Source organism: Antechinus flavipes, chromosome 2, assembly GCF_016432865.1.
Source record: "Antechinus flavipes isolate AdamAnt ecotype Samford, QLD, Australia chromosome 2, AdamAnt_v2, whole genome shotgun sequence".
Lineage (NCBI taxonomy): Eukaryota > Metazoa > Chordata > Mammalia > Dasyuromorphia > Dasyuridae > Antechinus > Antechinus flavipes.
Genome location: NC_067399.1, coordinates 318917902 through 318933816, shown reverse-complemented (window position 1 = coordinate 318933816; position 15915 = coordinate 318917902). Strand labels below are relative to the sequence as shown.

The following is a 15915-nucleotide window of genomic DNA, read 5'->3' as shown; positions in this document are numbered from 1 at the left end:
TCATTATAGACCAGACCCTAGAAGCTCAGAGGGAGAGAAAAGTACAGACTCTCAGACAGTTAAGCAACCTTGAAACAACAGAACCGCTATTCTCCCTAGTAAACAAGCTCTCTTCAGGGCCACAAGGCTGGAGCTGCTGCCAGTAAGACCAGATGACTCAATGTTCGACTGCAGCAGGAACACAAGCCAGGTTTCCCAAGGGGATTTACTTATCCTCCTTTTCTGGAGGATAAGTAGATCTCCAAAGAGATCCTAATATGCCCCTTCCCCATAGCACCTGAGGAAAGCTCTGATCCCCTTACCCCTGCCCACCTCCCTCACCAAAAAATTTCTGTTTTTTCCTCCCTGTCCATCCCCTAAATCCCTCACTCAACACCCTGGAGCTGACTAAAGACACCAGATGTGCACTGTATCCCTAAGGGAGATCCCATGCTCTTTTCATTCCTGAGCCAGGAATCCTGAAGGCCTGCAGAGAAGAAAGGAAAAAGACTCTTCTAAACCCTCACAGAAGTCAATGAAGCCTGTCAGAGTCATCAATCAGGTTTTAGGATGCAGGTGCTTTCCCTTTGCTTCTAGAAAACAGTCTGACTGTCTGAATCAGACAGTCCCAATTTGCTGTTTTCACAGGGACTCAGATATGTACCTTTGTTCAATGTTGAAGCCACACTGAGGAGGGATGTATCTTTCTCCTCTTCCTGAGGATCTGGGGTCACCTGCCCAAGGAGTGGTGGAGATGGCGTTTCTATGGCGGGTGCTGTAGAGGAAAAAATGCACTTTGGAATGAGTTCCTGAGAGGCTCAGATGCTCACCACAGAGTTGTTGAACATGATCTTCTTCTCTAACCCGCTGCCCATTATTCTTGAGCCTCCCCAAGCTTTCCTAAAGAATCCAAGTTTCAGGCTAACTTGGTTTTATTCCTTCCCTCTATTCCCCAAGAAGACACTTACTCAGGGACCCAGCTGGCACAGAGTCGACAGTTGCAGTGATCTGTGGAGTTCAATTTTAGAGATGAGAAGAGATCAATTCTAGCATTTCTATGATGGGAGTTGGTACAGGGGGAAATAAGTTTCAGAAGGGCCCTTCTGTCACCAAATGGAAACTTTCTTTCTTCCATTATCCTACTCATCTCCTCCATTCTTCCCTGGTCAACTCAAAAGAAGATACACTTGGACAATTCTCACCAAAGCTCCTCTTCAAAACAGCCCAGGTTCAACTTTATTTGTCCCTTCAACCCTTCCTTTCTACTCTCCTGCATTCATTGTACAGATAAAGAAACACATAGCAAATTTGCTTTTTCTAAATTCCAGAGAAAATCAATAGTGGAGACAGAAGCACATGCCAATCTCACTTGTCTATCTGTACCATATACCCCTTAAGTCTTTCCTTGTTTTTTTTTTTTTAATCACTTAAGTTTTAATAGTTTGCCAAATACATAGTAGGATTAACTAAATATCACTTAATTTTTTTTATCTATTTTTTTATTAAAGCTTTTTATTTTCAAAATATATGCATGGATAATTTCCAACACTCACCCTTGCAAAACCTTATGTTCCAAAATTTTTTCTTCCCTTTACCTACCATCTAGGAGAGGGGGTAAGAGAATCTATTATATATTAAATATGTGCAACTCTTCTATACATATTCCACAAATATCATGCTGCATAAGAAAAATCCAATCAAAAATGAAAAAAAGAAGAAAAACAAAATGTAAGCAAACAATAACAAAAAGAAAATAATATGTTGTATCGTTTAAATTATAAATCTGATATCTATAAAATAATGAACACAAGTTACATATATATCATCAACCCCTATAGTCCAGTACATTTTTAAGGAGACATATTTTAAACATTTAAATCAAAGAAAGTAAGATCAGCTCTTAGTGTTTCTTGAAGAACAGTCTCATTATCCCAGCAATAATATGTGTAATCTTTCTAATGAAGAAAATGCAGCTCTCACTTCTTAAGGAACTAAATCTCATCCCAGTCCAAAAAAACTCAGAAGAGAAGGATACCTGGCACTCTCAGGAAGATCATAAAAATCATACATTTATAACTAAGGCAGCTTTTGGAGGTTTTCTAATCTATTTCCCTAATTTTGCAGGTTCAGAGTTAAGTGACCTCCCTAAGGTCAAAGATGTAAGTGGCAAGAGGTGGGATTCAAATTCCAGCATGTTTTACTGCAAATCCAATATTCTTTTCATTATGCCATGATGCTTTCCTAGGAAAATGAACCAAATCCCTGCAAAAAGCACTGAATTAGAAGGCTCGCTTTATGGAGAGAGAAGATGGTAATAATAAAGAGAATAATGTGGGAGGAACAGGGCCAATGGTGGAGGTCCAGGGAGATTTGGAAAAAATGGGAGGAGACAGTACTGGTATCCAGGCTAAAAGAGAGAATTCCAAAAACAAGGGGTCACCATCAAATGGTGAAGAAAAGCAAGGCAGAGAAAGCCGAGACCACAGCAAAGAAAGGAAATGGTAGTGTGGGAGTGGGCAAAGGATGAAAGGAGAACTTAGCCATAGCAGGGGTGAGAACGTCGAGTCCTGCTTCTGGGAGGACCTGGAAGTAGAAATATTGGGGAGGGAGGATCAGGGTGCAGGGAGAGGGTGTGGATTTGGAGAAAAGTATTCAAGGGTCATTAAGGAGAAACCATAAGACCATTAAAGGAACAGCATATTAGCCACACTGGAGGTCAGGAAGAAAGTTTTCTTTTAAAGCAGTTTTAGACATAATACAACTTCATGTTTCAGGGATACCATCCTTGAAAGATATCTACTTACAATTAAATTCCTAATCAGGAAGGGGGTAGTGTCCCCCCCATAGTGAGAAGCATTCATTCAGTGCCCTTCAAAACCCATCTTTCCAATCTTCTTATACCCGATTCCCCACACTCCATATTCTTCAATCCTATGACATTGAGCTCCTGACTATTTCATGAACTAATCCTAAATGCCTCCCAATTCCCGACTCCTACCCATCTCTCAAAGACAGGAATTTTTTTTGTGGATCTCCCCTATGCCTAGAATCATCCCTGCCTACTGGCTCCTTTGACTCCTTAAGTGTCTCCTAAAATCACAATTTTTGTAGGAAGCCTTTCCTAACTTTACTTGTGCTTTCTTCCTCTAATTATTTCCATTTATCATGTATGTATTTTGGATATATCTGTTCTTATGTTGTTGCCCCCTTCAGATTGTGAAAGTAGGGACTGCCCTCCAAAGCTTAGCACAATGCCTGGCTGTGAGCACTTAATAAAATGTTCATTGACTGTTCTAGCTGCGCTAAATCTACATAGCCCTAGAATTCACTGCTTGCTCACACTCCCCATCCCACTCTCCAAGTCCATACAGCCTAAACTTTCCAGCTAGAAGAAGTACTTACCTGGCCACCATCAGAGTCACCTATAAAGAGAAAGATGAATGTCAGTTCAGGTGGAAATGATATGGGCTCTGATCTCACTTGCTGAGATGCTCCCCCTAATACTGAGCATCTGTTAGCTCCTTCACTGGTAAACTTCTTTTAAAATTATTGATTAACTCTTATGGATGTAATGACCATCCATGATTTCAGAATACTGGGGAGGAAGCATGCTAACTATCTCCAGACAAAGAGATAATAAAGTCGTGATACAGAATGAGATATACATTTTTTGGACAAGGTCAGTTCAAGAATTTGTTTTATTGACTACATATTTGTTCCTCCCATCCCCAACCCCATTTAATAGTATTTTATTTTTTTCCAATGACATGTAAAGATAGTTTTCAACATTCACTTTTATGTGATTTTGAGTTCCAATTTTTTCCTCCGTCCTTTCCTTCTTTTCCCTAACTCATCTCTTCCCAAATTTCAAGCAATCTGATAAGCTGCATATTTGTGATAAGGGTGCTTCTTTTTCCTTCAGCTGAGAAGTGGTAAAGAGAGGGGAGTTAGGGATCGGAATCCCACCTCCACCTCCAAAATGAAAAGACATCAGGCCAGAAGAAATCATAAGAGATCAGCTTTGAAACTTACATGATGAATTATATTTTAAAAAGAAAAACAAGTCCTACATAATAGAAATTCCGAGTTTTATGCGTAATTTCTCCTCATCTTCCCTTCCTGTTCTATATCTCTATAGAATATAAAAATGCTCATTTTACTTGGTATTTGTTTCTTAATTGTAAATGTTATTTAATTTATTTAATTATTATTTAAATTTTTTATTTATTTTAAAATTAAAAATTATCTACTTATTTAATTTAGAAAAAAAAAGTTTCTATTAAAAGATGTTTATTTTCAATGTGTCCAATTTGCTCATTATTCATTCTTACAACATTTTACATTTGAACTTCAGCCCCAATTTCAATTGTCAACTGAAACTGTTCTAAGGCCACTAATCTCTAAAGCCAATGATCTTTCTGTGGTCTTTGTTGTCCTTGCTTCTGTGCAGCTTCTGAGCCTGTAGGCCACTCTTTACTATTAGATATCCTCTCTTCCTCGATTCAGAGCTGCTATAAGAGCCTGAGTTTATTCACCAACCTTTGCTTCCTAGCCTTTATCCAACCTCAAATGTGAAGAAGATATCTAAAGTTATGCTGACTCAGTAACTCATTGTTCCAAGCCCTACTTGACTTTTCATGCTGGGGGAAACTCAGTTGGACTTTAGTCCAGACTATAGTTTTTGTGTTGCTTGCCATTCCACATGCTGGTATTCCTACTTGTTAAATATCATATACCTGCTACCTTAGGAAAGAGCTGAAATGCAATGGCCCATCCCCTTTTGCTGATATGGCCCTATTCAAATTGTCTTTATCTTATTTTGACAAAAGATGGCTCCATCTTGAATCCCTTGCTAATCTCCAAGGACCAGCCCTTCACTACTTTTGAGCTCTTTTAATTCTCTTTTCCGGTGTTTTGCCTCCTTAATCAGGGAGAAAGCCCAAACAATCTACCTCTTTTAGATGTCTAACCTACCTCAGCTTATCTTGACTTCCAGGAGTTCTTAACTCAGGTCTACCTGGATTCTATTGAACTGACATCTCTCTGACCTCTGGCACCCTGTCTGTCTAGTCATTCTAGATCAGTTGCTCTCCTACATATCTGGCACAGCCTTCTTCCAATGGCACAGGTTTCAGGAACAAATGTCCAATTTTCTCCCAGACCCACCAAACCAAAAATCTGAGGTGTCAGAAGTAAATTTCCATCAGAAATTCTAGTACCTGCTTACTGAATCCTAGAGCTCAGATTTGTTTTAGAGCAATAGATACTAGGCTCTGACTCCATGTCAAAGGAAAGTATCATTTAGATTCCCAAACACTAAAGACCTAATCCAGCTGTTCAGCATATGTAACAGCTGCCAGTGCTGGGAATTCACTAACTGGCATTTTCTGGCAAGAATTGGGGGCATAGCAACAGAGAAAACGTTCTTCTTGGTTGGGCTAGCATGAGAAAGAAAGCAGTGAGGGACTGCTGGAGAGCTTTCCCATCTTCCCTAGGATGTGACCAGATTTCCAGGTGGGAAAGGAAGAAGCTGAACAACTTTTTCTGAGGAGGCTGGGTGTGTTATGCCACAGTTTTCTTTAACTGTCCTGACTCAAGTTTCCCTGTCTCAGTTACCTTAACTGTTCTGTCTCTGACCCAGTAAAACTCAGAATTATTTGCTCTCGGGTTATGAATTAGCAAGATAAAAGAGTAGATCTGACTCTTTTAGGGATTTACAATATTCCTTTAGAATATTCCAAGATTAACCCATGATATCTTTACTTCTTTGTCTCTAGATTTTTTAGAGTTTTATGGCTTCCCCTCCCTGATAAAAAAACTTTCCTTCCCTTTCTCTTCTTTGTCTCCAAAAAGGTATTTAAGAAGTTGGGGTTCTTCCATTCATTGCTGGAGAATGGCATCTGGCAGCTGTATGCTGGACGCTGGATTCTTTGGGTCCTCCAGCCCTGGGACCAATATGGATTCCTTGGTCCCAGTATACTTATCTCTGTCTGACTGGATAATCTGAGACAAGAGTCCTGTCCAGTCAATCTTACTCTCCCATTAATAAAATATTAAAACTCTCTAATCTCTCTCCTGCCTCAGTTTCACCGGCATTACAATTTGGAGGTCCCACTGAGATAATAGAAACTGAGAACTGGATTAGAGATTAGAGACCTCTCGGTCTCCACCTAGGCCTGAGGGGGGCTCAGGACCTGGGTCTGTTCCTTGAGAAAAGACCAGCACTCCTAGGAAAAGGAAGCGGTTCTTCAGCCTCAGTCCGGCCTACAGTGGACAACGAAATCGATTCGGCATATGATTCGGCATTCGGGAGAGTAAGTCTGTCTGGTTTTGGTTCTGGTTCTGGTCTGTTCTGCTGCTAGCAATCTGTGGTCTCAGAATAAATACCGACGGGTTTAAAAATTCTGAGACGGGTATTTTCTGGGACGCTGGAGAATGTCCTCTGGGTATGTTGTAACTGGGTATGTAGTCTGTGTGATATATGTTCTATGTTCTGTGTGGTTTGTCTGTTATGTTGTTGGTTGGAAAACGTTGCAACTGTGCATAGTAAATTGGAGCTCCATGTTTGTTTGTGTGTGTCTGTGTTAAAAGTTAGTAAGCTTGTAAGAGATAAGGATTCAGCCTCTGTGTTGCAGGCTTAGAAAATATCAAGAAGTTTGAAAAATCTTTCTCTCTCTCTCTCTCTGTCTCTGGCTGACTGCAGCAGCCTGTGAGAAAAAGGGAGAAAAGGGAGAGAAAGGAAGAAAAAAAGGAAAGGAGATTGTTTAAGTATGTAGTCAGGTGGAAAGAGAAAGTTGGAAATGGGTGGATTTGGGAAGAAACCCGATATTGGGAAACTGATGGGTTAAATCTTGAAAAGGATCCCCATGTAGGAAATTGAGTGGGGAACCTGAGGGAAGTTTTTTCTAGGGGGCAGGAGTGGGGAAAGGGTGGCCATGTGGAATCCTCTCCTCCCCTCTCCTCTCTAAGTGTGTTCCTGCCGTTTTTTTCTTATCTGATTGCGGCAGTGCAGCTAACTGTGATTTTTAAGGACATGCCTTTGTTTCTTCATAAAAGTTTTTTGGTTAAGAGATATGGTCGTAAATGTGATCCATACTTTGGTACGAATATTTCTAAGAGTTTAATTGTTATGTTAAAAAAAACTCTTGAATTCTTTTATGTGGAATTGGGTTTTTTGTATAAGTTTAAATTGATTGTATTGGGTCATCCTGAGGTTATTTAAAGGGCCTCTGGACATAAGTTTTTTCTTTGTCCTTTTGAAAATGTTTGTTATGGACAATATGCAATTGGAGATATTTTTCTATGTATTGGGTATTTTAAAAGCAAACTGATTTGTATGTATATAATGTTCACTCATGTAACATCTACCTAGATATGATAATTGTTCTAAGTTGTGAACTTACTGAGACAAAATTGCTTTCTGTTATGACTTATAAGGATATGATAAATAATTTATCAGAAATTTGATTAATGACATCTATTGGAGTTTTTGGGCTTAGAGTTAATTAGTTAATGCTATTTGGGAGTTTTAAAGCTCCACCCTGTCACAGTTACTGGGACAATTGATTGATAAGCTGTTAAAACTCAATTGCTTATGTTATGTTATAGTTATGTTCTTGTATTTTTCCTTCTGTAACTGATCTCTCTCTGATCAGAGCAATGGTCAATAGAACTGTTACTGCAATTCAATTATGTCAAGCCTTGCTATTTTCAGTCTGGCTATATGTAATCATTGTATCCTAAATGCTTGGGCAACTATTTCGCCTGGTCATCTGTGTGTTACTAGATATTTGTGTTTTGTTTCTTTAAGGTTTCTACATGATAAGTGGACAATTAACAGAGGTCTGTAAGACTGCAGCCGTTTGCTTGGCCTGTAAAGCAAACTCATTTCTTCACATAGGAAACTGCTCGTCAATTTATTTTGGCCTCCTCATGTTTTGCAACAGTCTGGTGAACTGAGTCTTTCTATCTGAGACTGATCTAATCTTTGTGTTAGATTTGTGTTTTTGTTCTAGATTTTGGTCAAATTACAGATATTGACTTGCTTCTGGAACCTGGATCAGCTTTGATCAGCTTTGACTGTCAGCATGACGCACCCACTCTGCAAGGAATGAGAGCCTCCTATCACTTCACAGCCTGAAGCAGAGTTTTAAAAATGAGACCATGGACTTGATCCTGCATCGAGTGTACTTTGGACTGATATGAGGGACTTTGGGAATGGTTGATGACTGACTGTTAAACCTTGCCTGGATCATCTATTACTGTGTGTTTAAGATTTGGGATGGGATTTGTTAAAACTGTGTAATTATTGCTGTTATGTTTGAGGGCTTTTTAGGCCTTTTTAGGAAATGCTACTGTATTAGTCTGTTATGTATAGGGATTTTGATTTGCTCTTGGGATTTATATGGGGAATGGTCATTTGATAATTCCTTTCCGTGAGAAAAAAAAAGGGAGGTAGAGATAGAACATTGGGGAAACTGATATATTTTTTTCAAAATACCTGAAAGAATGGGAACCCTTAGCTCCTATTCACTTTGCCTTAAGCACTTTTGCCCCACCCCCTATCTCACTAGTTCAGATTGAATTTGGATGCTTTAGTTTTAGAATCCCTTATTTTGTTAAAAGTGCGCTGGCAGACTCAGTTTTGGGGATTATTTTTTAGAAAAGTTTTAGAAATCAGACACCTGTCCTGACACTGGCAGTCTGATCTGTTTTTCCATTCCTATAACCCCAGTTCATTAAGTATTTCAGCATTTCAAAGGACCTTGAAGTTTGGCTTGAGGCACCTAAAAAGTTTGGAGTTTGCCTGCCTTGATAGTCTAACTGTGCATAATCTGCTCAGAAATCTGTATTCTAATAGCAGTCCTGTTTCTCTGGGTGGGGACGGGTGGAGCTACTATAAGCCTCATCCTTCCCCCATGGAGAGGGCTGCCTCTCTGAATGGGCCTTGGACCCTGCTGCTTTGTAAGCAGAGACTGAGTTAAGTGCACAAATGACCACAGACCTAACTGTCCATCTCAAACTGGATTCTCTGGCTGAGATGGTGCTCCAAAACTGTAGAGGACCTGACATGCTTGCAACAAGGGAGCCTTTGTACAGCTGTTAACTCTGGGATTATCAGGGAGAGACTTGCTCTTGCCATATGAGTCCTTACATTTTTTCTAGTTTTATTTTTGCTCGTTTGCTTTACATAGGGTGGGTCAAAGACCTCCTGGATACCTAGAGGAAGGTGCTAAGATTCAAAGGTTTGAATATTTAGGAGAAAGAGTGTGGAATGTTATGCCACAGTTTTCTTTAACTGTCCTGACTCAAGTTTCCCTGTCTCAGTTATCTTAACTGTTCTGTCTCTGACCCAGTAAAACTCAGGATTATTTGCTCTCGGGTTATGAATTAGCAAGATAAAAGAGTAGATCTCCTGACTCTTAGGGATTTACAATATTCCTTTAGAATATTCCAAGATTAACCCATGATATCTTTACTTCTTTGTCTCTGGATTTTTTAGAGTTTTATGGCTTCCCCTCCCTGATAAAAAAACTTTCCTTCCCTTTCTCTTCTTTGTCTCCAAAAAGGTATTTAAGAAGTTGGGGTTCTTCCATTCATTGCTGGAGTATGGCGGCTGGCAGTTGTATGCTGGACGCTGGATTCTTTGGGTCCTCCAGCCCTGGGACCAATATGGATTCCTTGGTCCCAGTATACTTATCTCTGTCTGACTGGATAATCTGAGACAAGAGTCCTGTCCAGTCAATCTTACTCTCCCATTAATAAAATATTAAAACTCTCTAATCTCTCTCCTGCCTCAGTTTCACCGGCATTACAGGTGAATTCCTGTAAAGACAAGCTAGGAATGTTTCCAAGAGGAGATAACTAAACACTGATCTTCCCATCTTCTTTTACACAGTTAGAATTTGGATCAGAAGAAGTGCCCCGACACTCAAGAGGAGTAAGTGACCCAGGGAATCCTGCCTGCAGACCCAAAGGCAATTGGCCCCACTGTACCTTTGGCAGAAGTAGCCACAGCTTCTGATTGGCTGGCTGTCACTTCTCGAAGGGGTTGCCTCCCAGCTGGCCAGGTTAGAGTCCGGTTGTTTCTTTCCCCTGGCTTTTCCAAGCTCCTAGCCAGCTCTTCCTCCTCTGCTTTCCTCATGGACAGGCGTATATCAGAACTGGAATAAGTGTATCCGTGGCCAGCAGGACAGATCTCCCGGAAGCTCTCTGTAAGATAAGAGGTAGGTGAGTGATTAGAGAGGGGCCACATCCTCAATTTTTATTCCATCTCCATTCATGAAGCACCTCCCATATGCAAAGTATTGTGAGATAAAAGCCCACTTATTCACTTCAGCTGGTAAGACTTGCCTACATTTTGGCTAAGCCAAGGGGGGAACCATCTTCTTTATAAAGTGTTTCTAATCTGTTCAATGAAAGATAGCATTTTATTTACATCTGTGTACTAGAAGATCTACACTACTTAGGAGAAGGCTCCGGATATCTGCTAGGTCTTGTCATCTGATTTTAAAACACTGGCAGGTATTGGGATGAGGGCATGAACATGAAGGTCACTCAGATTGGACTGTCCTTAAGAGCTGGACAACAACTTTTTGGGCATGAAAGTATATATGATTTGTGGGAAGAGAGGGAGAAAGCAAGGGTGCAGAGAGGGGTGCTTGCTTCAAACCACAGGGGGAAAAAAAAAACTATTTTAAGTAGGCTGTAGTTAAGCTGGCTTCCACAAAGGGAAAGAGGAAGGGGAAAGGAGAGAGATGAGAGAAAGGAAGGAGGAAAGAAGGAAAAAAGGAGGGAAAAAAGGAAGAAAGGAAGGAATGAAGGAAGGAGGAAGAAAGGTAAGGAAAGGCACTGTGTTAATTACTTTGCAAATGATATCTCATTTGATCTTCACAATAATAATATTAATAATGACAATAGCTGACATTCATATATGATTTAGGCACTGTGCTAAATACTTTATAATTACTATTTCATTGGATCCTTACAACCAACCTACTTGGTAAGTGCTGTAATTATCTCTCCTTTACAATCCAGGAAACTGTCTAACAGGTTAAATAAGTTGCCCAGGGTCACACAGCTAGTCCTGACACTGGATTTGAATTCAAGTCTCCCTGACTTTAAACCCAGCGCACTATCCACTGCTCTGCCTGAATTGTAGAAATAACACACAGATTGCACATTTTAAAACTGAAAATTGATTTTTTAATTCTATTTTTAAGATTGAAGGTGGCAAGTTCAAACTCCTTACCTGAGTAACTTCACCCTGCACCAGCATTCTAGAGAAACTTGCCTAAAGGCCAGTCTTTTGTCTTGTAATTAGATCTATTCCGGACTAACTGAATCTCCATCCTAGCAGTGTCTTCCTTGGAAATCTCTTCCTCTACCTACTTAACCCAAATTCCGGTAGATTCAATCAAAGTCATAGCAAACTACGCCCACATCTACCATTAAGTCAACCTCTATACCTTGAGGGTTACTCTACCTCCTGATTCTTAGGAATTCATTCCATTTCCTCCCTCCTGCCCTAGAAAGCAGAAGCAAAGGAACAAGCGTGGCACAGTGGAAAGATTACAGAACTCTTTCTTTGAAAGTGAAGTGATGGAACCCGAGTCAGAACCTCAGCTCTGACAGTTATTACCTGTGGGATTGGGTGAGTCTCAGGGACTTAAGGAGCTGTTGGGTGTTTCTAGTGCTGGACCCAGGTCCAGTCTGAAACACTCGTGTTCAAATCTGGCCTCAGATGCTAGCTGTGTGACTCTAGGCAAGTCATTTAAGTTATGTCTATCTTGGTTTCCTCAACTAATATAATAATATCTTGTTGTGAGGATCAAATTAGCATGGTGCCTGCCACATAATAAGTAATAATCCCTCTCTCCTTCCCTATCTCCTTCCTTCCTTTCTTTCCTTTCTTTCCCTCCTTTCCTTCCTTTCCTTCCTTCTCTTTCTGAGGAAGGATATTGTTATCCTTCTCAAGAAGTGTCCCCCTCCTTTGTTTGAAGCTAGAGCTGGTGGATGTTCAGGTGGAGTGGAGAGAGAAGATAGGGAGTATAGGGAATGGACAGGGAGTTGGTTACCTGAGCCAGGCAGGGGACACTTCTCACACTTCTTCCCCCATCCTTTTCCAACCCGGCTGCAGCAGCAAATCTGCTTGGTGATCCTCTGGGCTAGGGGCAGTGTACATGTGCCCGTCCCTGCTGATCGGAAGCACAGCCCTTGCTCCATGGACACAGCTTTATCAGCTAGAACAGAGAAGGAATTAATTTGCCTCAAATTAACACATTGGAGAAATGAAGATGGTGATCCCCCACTCGCATCTCTCTACCAGATGATAAAAGGTCAAAGGAATTCTTTTGCTTGGCAAATCATAGGATCAATTAATTAATTAATCAATTTTGTGATGAGGGAAGGTATTCATAGGGAGTAGAAGAGAGCTTTTGAGTAATTTTACATTGAGTCATTTGGAGTTTGGCTGGTTTTCAGGGGGGAAACTAGACCAGGCTTATATAACTGTCTCTGACAACACCAAAAGAGGGCAACATTATCCTGTTTTATTTGGCTCCTTTCCACTTTTGAGAAAGAAGTCCCATCCAGGCTAGTTGATACTGCTCTTCTGTCTGGTTGATACCTTGAATATAGTGTAATCCCAACCGGCAATTCCCTCCTACCCCCCAAGTCACTACAAATGGCCACACAAGAATATATGTAAATGTTTGCATGTGCATGCTCCCACATATGAAGAGCAGGGAGACAATGTGCACACAGATTCACACACTGAAACATAAGTAAACAGAAGAATGCAGTTACAGAGACACAAAATTAAGAGTTCATATGCACTAGAGGAAACAATGATGTGGGGATGTTGCTAGTCTCTGTGTTCTGAGAGAGCACCATGCCCCCTCCTTCAGCTGAGGGCACTTACACACACAGTGGCTTCGAGATGGGTCCAACATGTTGCCCGGCTTGCAGGTGCAGAGATAGCTGCCCCGGGTATTCACACACTCAGCATCTTTGCACAATCCCAGCAGAAGACATTCATTGATATCTGTAAGATCAGAGGCAAAAAAAATTTTTTTCTAGTAAGTGTATTTATTTTTTATACACATTGCTTTATGAATTATGTTGGGAGAGAAAAATCAGAGCAAAAGGGAAAAACCAGGGGAGAGATTAAAAAAAAAAAAAAAGAAGTGAACATTTATGTATTAAGTTACATTCGATCTCCATAGTTCTTTTTCTGGATGCAGATGGCATTTTCTGTCCAGAGTCTATTGGGATTGCCTTGGATCACTGAACCACTCAGAAGAACTAATTTTTTTCATAGTTAATCATCTCACATTCTTGCTGTTATTGTGTACAATTCCTGGTATTCCTAGTTTTGCTTGTTTGAGGAGAAAAAATATTAACAAGGTCCGATTAGCATGGACCTCAGCTGACTGATAGGAGAAGCCGAGCTGGAGGGTTACAACAGTGATGATAGAACTAAGCACAGGAGAGAACAAAATGAGAGCTAGAGAGTAGATGATTTAACACCCTTAGTTACAACCTTTCTCTTGACCTGCCCCCCCTGGCTCTTCCCAAGATGAGGAAGAGAGCAGCCTCAGTTGTATCCCTCTGTCAGGTAAGCTGTTAGACAGAACATGATTTTTCAGCTCTCTTTGTTGCTTATTCTATGCTGAATTACATTAGGGAGGCCAGTGCTAGCAACCACCTTGCAACTTTTGACTTAGGCAAATACTTATAATTGCCAGCTTCCTACAATGAAACACGAACCACACGTACATACACATACACATATAAACACACTTTGATCATCATATGGGAAAAGGTGATGTAAGGCAAAGGCTATTCAAAATAAAAATAATGATAATGGCTGACATTTATGTAGTGCTCACGGTGTGTCAGGCACTCTTTTAAGCACTTTACAATTATTATCACATTATTTGATCCTCACAATGACCTTGGAAAGTAGGTGTTATTTATTATCCCTATTTTATAGATTAGGAAACTGAGGCAGAGGCCGATTCATCTGGAGTCACATAGCTAGTTAATACCTAAGGCTGGATTTAAATTCAAATCTTCCTGGGGTCTATAGCCATTGTGCATCAAGTTGTCTCTATTTTCTAAGTTTTCCCATTTCTCTATACTAAGTGTCAAAATGTATAGTTCACTTATGTACTCCTCTACCAAGTGCTAACTGTAGTACTCTTTATGCCAATTTTGACCTCATATATACCACATTTTGGCACAAACATCAGCAATAAATCTGCCTGAATCTCTCTAATGATTCCCTGTAGGATTGTAATCAATTGGTGCTCTTTATAGACATTCCTGCAGCAGCAATAGCTCTGTGGCCCCTATGCCCAGCCTTTTTTCCTTTCTTCTTGACAGTAAGAAGTCAGATCTTCTAGTTTGTCATTCTATTTTCAGGTACGATGTGCCTAAAATATCCACGAACAATGGGTATGCTAGTGATGTGCTGATAAAATGTTTAATAACCAGCTTGGGAGAGGGAAGGTTGTGGAACTAGAGAAAGTATCTTGGCCACATTTTTAAGTTTAATCCACATTATTAATTGCTTTCTCAGCTCTAGACAACCAACAAAACAATGAATCATGCCCTGGTTTATAATTTACTGATTTACAATCAAACTATTGGGGTTGGTTCTGGAGCACCTCTGGTATGTTCCCTATTCTTAAAAATATCTCTAAGGAATCAGCTTTCTTTAATCTAATCTAATTTAAGAAGAATTAAATTAAGAAGAAGAAGGGAGGGAAAGACAGGGAGGGAGAGAGAAGGGAAGAAAGGAGGGAGAGGGAGAAGGAAAGGGACAGGGAGGGAGATAGAGAGAAAGAAAGAACAATTTTATTTCAGCATTAAAGGACACAGAAAAAATTTGCATCTTAGTTAATGAAGAAACCTTTGTAACACTGATTTTGTAACTTAGGGTACTGGTGCCACTCCAGCAGAAGGCCAGAGTTTGTTCCTCCACATTGGTGTTGCTCTATTGTGTGTACCATGTTATTTTTAATAGACATCTCTCTGGCTTACTGCTTATTAGTACTCTACCTCACATTCTCTGATCCCATATTTCCCTTCTTCTTTTTTTTTTTTTAGAGTTTTAAAAATTAATTATAGCTTTTTATTTACAAGATATATGCATGGGTAATTTTTCAGCATTGACAACTGCAAAACCTTTTGTTCCAACTTTTCCCCTCTTTCTCCCCCTCCCCCCCCTTCCCCAGATGGCAGGTAGACCAATACATGTTAAATATGTTAAAGTACCATATTTCCCTTCTTCACTGCAGTTTTTCTCTGCTGTTCTCAAGGCATTATGCCCCTTCCATTGTCACTGCCATCCAGAGCCCTCCCCAGTGACTGGCACTCTCACAAGATGCTATTATTGCTTATCCCTTCCTCAGTTGCTCCATGAAATTCATCTCTCTTCCAACAGATGGTGCTCCATATCTTCTCTCCAGGGGACCATCTCTCAAGTCATGATAAAGAGAGTTTTCTATTTTCAGGAGAGAGCACCTCCAACTTTTTGAAAGAGTGTGTGTGTGTGTGTGTGTGTGTGTGTGTGTGTGTGTGTATGTATGTATGTGCTTTACCATTTGAATCCACAAACTCACTCTCCCGTCAAAGTCTCTGCAGCTGGCTAAGGGCATGCCTCCTTCCTGCACTAAACCATTTGTGTTTCACTCTAAGTTGGTTAATGCTGAGTCAGTCCTATTTGCCTCCTCCCTCTCCCAGCATCATGGTAGTATGCCTTCTACTCATATCAGCATCCCCCACACAGTTTAGAAGTTCTGAAGGACACTCCTACTCTCTCTCCATTTTTCTTTCCCTCTCCTGTCTTCCTCGGGGGCAGTTGGACTGGGTTATGCAAATTACCTCCCCAGATTCTCCAAAGAGCTCCAAAAAAGATAGGGTGGAGGA

The 15915-nt window shown here is 40.4% G+C and overlaps 1 protein-coding gene across 1 annotated transcript in view; it reads right to left on the bottom strand.

The window, feature by feature from the left end:
- The window catches only part of LTBP2 (latent transforming growth factor beta binding protein 2), a 190115-nt gene that overhangs the window by 32095 nt on the left and 142105 nt on the right, over nucleotides 1-15915 (bottom strand). The window contains exons 10-15 of the mRNA XM_051977602.1: nucleotides 12902-13024; nucleotides 12057-12221; nucleotides 9976-10191; nucleotides 3382-3401; nucleotides 948-987; nucleotides 644-754 (exon numbers count right to left, since the gene is read on the bottom strand). Of these exons, the coding sequence (XP_051833562.1) occupies nucleotides 644-754; nucleotides 948-987; nucleotides 3382-3401; nucleotides 9976-10191; nucleotides 12057-12221; nucleotides 12902-13024 (675 nt within the window). The remainder of the gene's footprint in view (nucleotides 1-643; nucleotides 755-947; nucleotides 988-3381; nucleotides 3402-9975; nucleotides 10192-12056; nucleotides 12222-12901; nucleotides 13025-15915) is intronic.